This window comes from Acyrthosiphon pisum, chromosome A3 (assembly GCF_005508785.2).
Source record: "Acyrthosiphon pisum isolate AL4f chromosome A3, pea_aphid_22Mar2018_4r6ur, whole genome shotgun sequence".
Classification (NCBI taxonomy): domain Eukaryota; kingdom Metazoa; phylum Arthropoda; class Insecta; order Hemiptera; family Aphididae; genus Acyrthosiphon; species Acyrthosiphon pisum.
The window spans coordinates 40,681,345-40,688,109 of record NC_042496.1 but is presented as its reverse complement, the minus strand read 5'-3'; the positions used below and the strand labels follow the sequence as shown (position 1 = coordinate 40,688,109).

General features: G+C 28.2%; 1 protein-coding gene across 3 annotated transcripts in view; it reads left to right on the top strand.

Annotated features, from left to right (window-relative positions):
* The window catches only part of LOC107883337, a 34,593-nt gene continuing 27,828 nt past the window's right edge, over window positions 1-6,765 (top strand). The window contains exons 1-6 of one of the 3 annotated variants that reach the window (XM_029491406.1): window positions 5-716; window positions 1,701-1,712; window positions 3,184-3,213; window positions 4,134-4,181; window positions 4,701-4,730; window positions 5,188-5,196. In XM_029491406.1, the coding sequence (XP_029347266.1) occupies window positions 617-716; window positions 1,701-1,712; window positions 3,184-3,213; window positions 4,134-4,181; window positions 4,701-4,730; window positions 5,188-5,196 (229 nt within the window). In that variant the 5' untranslated portion in view covers window positions 5-616. Of the gene's footprint in view, window positions 717-1,700; window positions 1,713-3,183; window positions 3,214-4,133; window positions 4,182-4,700; window positions 4,731-5,187; window positions 5,197-6,765 lie in introns of all 3 variants that reach the window. The other 2 variants (XM_029491408.1, XM_029491407.1) reach the window with 2 other exon arrangements.

Here is a 6,765-nt window from a genome sequence, read left to right as displayed (position 1 = left end):
CGATATAGGTCTATAATTGGTGAAACTGATTTTCCGTGATTCTGGAAAAATTCCAGATTTTAAAGAAAGATTATAAATGATAATATAAATGATGAATTAGTTTGGTTAATGCCCAGCGGCAGTTATATAACAAAATATGGGTGATAGATTCGGGGCCAGACGAAGAGGGGCAATTAAATGTAGACATAGAGTCAAATATCTCCCCAACTAAAATATCTAACATATCTATATCAACAAAGTCACAGATATTAATTAATACAGCATCATTGAATGTAATATGTTTCTCATATAACTACCGAAGAAAACCATTTACCAAATGTATTAGGAACTTCTGAGAAATAATAATAACTGAAAACCTGTGTGTCATTAAAAAAATAATAAATAGGTATGACGTTCACCAACATATGGAAAAAATTACTGTTGTCTTGTACACCGAATAAATAAACAACTTATTGTGAACATTATTTATTTTGTGCCGAGGGGGTCTTGAATAGGAGTGGGCTATGTATGGCATTATAATTAGATCGCTTATAAAAGAGATCGGGAAATATTATTTTATTTCATTTATTGTTCAACGTTCACATTACTTTGTATTATTTTCTCGTATTAAATCAAAATGATTTTTACTAAGAATATTTTTATCACGTTTACAATAACTCTAGTAATTATAATTTGGGTCGAGCCAGGTACTGCAATTACTGATGAAGAGAAGAGAAGTACGTATGTGTTAATTTATTGATACGAATTATTTACAGTTGCATTATACATTTTTATTGTACCTATTGATATTTAATTTAAAAAAATGAAACTAATTATTGTAATCGAATGTTTCTACTATAGAAATATTATCAAAATTAGGTATAATTATTAATTATATACCTATATATATCTGTAGATAATGCTACATATTTTTACATATTAGTGGTTCTTTGTATATATTTACATAATTTACTTTGAAATTTTAAAAGATATATTTGTTAAATTATATTCCCCTATTTGGAAAAAAAATTGCTGTTGTTCCCAATAAATCCGGTTATAAATAAACTGCACCAGTCGTACGTCGCGTCGTGAGCTTTGACTCACCACGCTCCCGTATGGCCTAGATTAATATTAGGGGCTACAGTCTATTAGATTAAGTAGATTAGTAGATTGTAGTACTTTAATAATAATTGTCCAAATACTATAATTTACATTTTATAATTTTGTCACCATTTTTTTTTTTTTACTGTTATCAAAATTCATCTCATAATATGCAATAAATAAAATAAACATTTCAATTTAAACAAAAAAAAAGTTGTGAAATTTTACATAAATCCAGTTAAGTAGGTATGTCATGCAATTATTATAAAAATTAATGTGATAAATATTTCATTATTAACCAATCCCTCTCAATCCACACTCATTTGTATTTAATGTAGTAAAAATTCATCTCATATAAAATAGTTTATTTAAACAGTTCAAATACAAAAAAAAAATGTAGGTAGGTGCTCATGCCTTTTATTATTTTAATATACGCAGTAAAAATGTTACAAGTACGCAAATTTTAATTTTGTTGGATACATTTTTTGATTTTAGAGGAAACATTAAATCTTATACATATAAAATTGTTTAATTGTCTATTATTATGTGAAAATTATTATACCGTAATTTGTAGTAAACATATAAGATGAACTAATAAAAATGTATTGTTTTATTTTTAGAATATTGTATTGGTAATATTTTAAATAGTTAATAATTAATAAACAAATAGTAACTTCTAATATGTATTATAATCTGCACGATTAAAAAACTTAAAATATTTATGATATATTTATTATTGTGTATTCTTATATTATGGTTGAGATTAATGGCCACTATCCCAATTGTATATTTCAAAAAATACAATAAATTCCTAATCTATGTTTGATTGACGTTTTGACGTTTATTTCCATTTTAAATTCAATTTGTCGTATTCATAAACTATTAAAATATTTTCTAATCATTACACCGGTTTGCCTATATACCTACCTACTAACTTCTGTACGCCAGTAGGTGCGTTGCTGGTTAGGTATTATAATACAACACAGATTTCTATATACCTAGTACTAGGAAGCGAACCACCAACATGAATTGAAGCTTCAATGTCAGTTGGAAGTTGAATGGTATTTTTACTTTTTCATCTGGAAAATAAGATTCATTGTGATTTATCTTGTATTGTATTTTATTATTTATAATCCTGTTGTTTAAAAAAAAAAAAATATATTTTATGAAAATAATTATTCATTTACAATTTTTTTTTTATTATTAATTAACGCGTGACAAAAGAGGCCACTGGGTGTTGTACGGTTGGTACAGTAGGGTTGGGATGGTTGGTACGGTCGTTTAGGAACAAGACGTGTATGTATGACAAGGTTTTTGCGCACTACGAACCAGGGTGGTCAGTGGTCACCCATCCAGTAGTCGTTGTTTACTCTCAATCACGTCACGGGATTTATTTCAGCCACTGCGCCGCGCTGAGCCACATTTAATATTTTATTTTACCATTTAAAACGACATTATTCCTAATAAATTTTGTATAATGAATGAAATGTTTTGCCAACCAACAAAATGGAGACCGTCAACAGCTGAGCTTCACTTGTTGCAATATACATTATATATTTAGGCGTTCTTTATCTAGTGTAGTATAGAACACTGTGTTAAACAATCACCGTACGCCGGACACCGGATAACCAATAACCGGTAGTGGGGAAATATGCGCAGACACGACGAGTTTTCATCTGCCCCCCTCTCACCCCATGTGTACTCTTTAACTGAATAGTGTGTAGCTATTAGAAAAATATCTTTAAAAGTGTGAACGTAATGATTACATCTTATAGTAATTTGTTTTATAAAATTCGTTAGTTAAAAATTACCAAACGTATAATATACTATACACAAAATTATTGTAAGAGTTTTACAAACTCATTAAAATATACAACGCATAAAGTTATCGTATATTTAAGAAACTGTGAGACTGCAAGAGTACCAGTTTATTAGACCAATACCACTACACCAGATGCTATAAAGATAAAATATCACTAAATACTTAATAAATCATAATCTATTGGTCTTTAAAACAAATTTTAGTGGCACGTAGCCACACTTAAATGAATCAATTGTTTCTGCTACTTAACTAAAGTTTTATAACATTTTAAAATTTCATAGATTTGATAACTACGTATACTAAGTATAATAGTAAGTTAAATATTATATAGTATAACTTATATATTAACATAGTAAATTAAACTAGTATTATTAGTACTAGTATTACTAGTACGCTTCAAGCCGTTAAATGTAATAAACAGATAAGTAATATTATAGTTATTAAGGAAGTAGGTACATTCTTTTTTTTGAAGTATAGGTACCTATAAAACGTAATTATTGTATTAAGTAAATTTAAGCTATTTAACATAATATTTCCATTTTGCATAACATAAAAAAACACTTATTAATACATTTATTATTTGAAATGTATTTATTATTTTTTAGATCATTTTTTTTATTTTCAGTAATAAAAAAAAATTGACAAATATTGATTAGAACAAAAGTTATGTTTTGTCAGGTCTATCTGTTACATCCTGTATAGAAAGTAATATAATAAATTAATGTATAGAATAGATCTATATAATATATTTTATCTTACCAAAATGTCTTTACGATATATTGAATACAAATTAAACCCTTTTTTTATGAATCCTCGAATCCAAAGAACCCCTCCTCTACCTGTATGAAATTCCAAACTGTAACACTGTAACAACCTAAAAAACCAATAATTGTATAATATCTGGCCAATAGAGTTTATCATAAAAAAAATTTGGTGTTCCCCAAATAATAGAAGCTGACCTATTCTTTATAGTACTGTTATACCGATCTATGAAATGTCTTATTTGAATTTTCCGAATATATATACCCACCCACTCATGTTTTAGATATTGTCGGAGTTGTAGCCTGTAGGACTTCTGGACCCCTCCCCAGGTTACCCCCTAAAATTACATTGTGCGTGACAGTTATATGTCCCAGAAGTTACATTGAATAATGATGTGCTTTAGGTATTATAGTATTATAGTAAATTATAGTATAATATACAACTAAAGTCTATAATATTACAATTTCAGATTCACAAGCAGATGTGACGCTCTACTCTCATGAAATTGCAAATATATGTACGTGTTAGAAACTTGATTATGATAATAATTTTAAATATATATCGTGGGCCGTATAGCTGTATAATTTTGTCTTTTATAGCGCCTAATGTTCAAAAGTTCAAATTTTGATTATTCAAAATATTTTTCGGGGGTAGGTACTTGAAATTGTTTAAGTACTTATCTTTTATAATGCAGATCTTACAATTATTATTAATCCAACCTATTGTATTAAGTACTAATGGCTAATATAAAAAAAAAATGCTTTAATAATACCTAGTAAAAATATTTTTATAAAATATTTTTAGTAGTTTAAAATAGTTATTGAAGGAGAATCAAAAACTAAAAGTCTGTACTTTGGGTATTAGGGCATTATTATAAATTATTTAAATATTAATTTGTAAATTGTTTATCTGATAGTTTATTGATCTTATCCAAAATAAAATCATAATCAAATATACTTGTTGTTGTGAATTGTAGGTAAAAGGTTATTGGTTTTTAATATGTTAGCAACTAATTATAATTTTTAAATTTTTAAAGTACAAGACAAAAGATGGCCTTTTATTAAGGGTACGTATATTTTGCGTTTTCAATGTTTTTGCGTATTTATGTGGTATAGTATTAAACTATAGCTTTATTCGATACGTGTAATATAATAGTAATTTCCTATATTTTATAGATAAATTATTAATTTTACTATTGTTATCCAAATTATAGAAATACATGATACTTTATAAATGAAAAGACTCAAATCCGTTGAATTTTTGAAATTATTTTTTTTTACAAATATTTAATTTCCGATTTTCACAATAAAATCATCGTCTTTTATTTTGTATTTATTTCAAGTATAATTTTTTTCAAACCACATAATAAAAATAACCCTACATTAATGCTATGCAATATTGTTTTTATTACCAGCATTTCAAAGTTCAAAAGTTATAAATGATGTAGTATTAAAATAAAAGTCTACTGTTGAAATAATTTTTTTCTATAGTACTCAATTAATTATTATATTATTATTTTATAGAAAATATAGGTGCGTATATTTTTCATACTATTAAAATAAAATGTAATATTTTATTCGGAGTGCGATTTCAATGATTTCAAGATTGTTTTATGGTATTAATTATTTTGTCCATTGGCTTCAATATCCACTAACAGATAAATAGACATTTTTGAATATCAAAGATCAGAAATATTTGAGTACATTTAGTTTTGTTTTCTGGCCCACCTGCCATAGGTACAGACAAATCGTATTTACGCGGAGTAATTTTTTCTATGTTTTTAAGTAATCTTGTAGTAAAATCATCAATTACAAAAAAGATAGAGAATAATATTTTTGGGGAAATGACATATCAAGTTATCTAAATATTGTCTCAAAACAATTGTAAACATAATTTAAATTTACAAAATATTTTTGGTTATTTTGAAAGTCGAATAAAAATACCCAAATAATAATAAAATATAAAATCGATATGGCATTCTCTCAAAATTATTCTCTATCTTTTTTGTAATGGGTGATTTTACTCTAAGATTACTTAAAATCATAGAAAACATGATTCTGCGTTAATGCGTTATGTCTATGTTGCGCGTGGGCCTGAGAGAGAAAACGAATAATGCGCTGAAATCCTCTCAAGAACCTTAAATTTTTTTCTGAGAAATTTGAAGATGAGTAAATTATGCAACACTCATTTATTAAAACTTTGGTATATTTAAACATTTTAATTTTGTGCGTTGTTGTTATTACTATTAATATAAGTTCTGTCAAACAATGAATGAAATATGAGGTAGTAATTTTTGAGAAAATGCAGTACTTATACATATTATAACTAATTTGTATAAATATATATCATACATGAACATATTAGGGGTTTTACAAGGGGTTTGGCAAGTCAACCATCACCAGCATAATTTTCTTCACCACCTAAGTAGGTATCAAACAGTTTTGAGGCTAAGAGTCAAGTTAACACAATTCGTACCGACTTCAAACTCTGATTCAGTAGACCATGGGCTTCTCATTGCCGCATTTGACTCCCTCGATATCGGCCATCCACTTATCTTACGGCTCTCATCCTATTTATCGTCTCTGTTGGATACAGACATAGAAAAGAGATTATACCAACCGTGGCCCAACCGTCTTTGTCTTACGTCTCGCTTTTTCGTACAGTGGATTTTCTCTACGCCACGAACCGGTGCGCCGCGGCCGTCGCCGTCAACAACACCATCCTGGTTTCCGTGCGCCCGGACCGTTTGCAGCGCCGGATTGAGAGTTTTCGGCCCACCGAGATTTTAAATTTCTATCTTTACTGCTCTAGCGTGTATTATCGATTGACAATTCTTGAGAATTAAATAACCAATACTGTATTGGTGTATAGTGTATTGGCAATACACTATACATCAGTATTATACAGCTGACGCATTTATTGTTATAACCGTGTATTTGGATCTTTTTTTTTTTTTTTTTTTTTGGTAATGCACCACTACATGGGAGACGCACGTTTATCACATTACTTGACCCCCATGCAGTATCGTTTATTTATAGTTTACATCGTTTATTCCGGCTCGCATGAGTCGCAGTTTGTACATGCAAATGTACATACCGCGG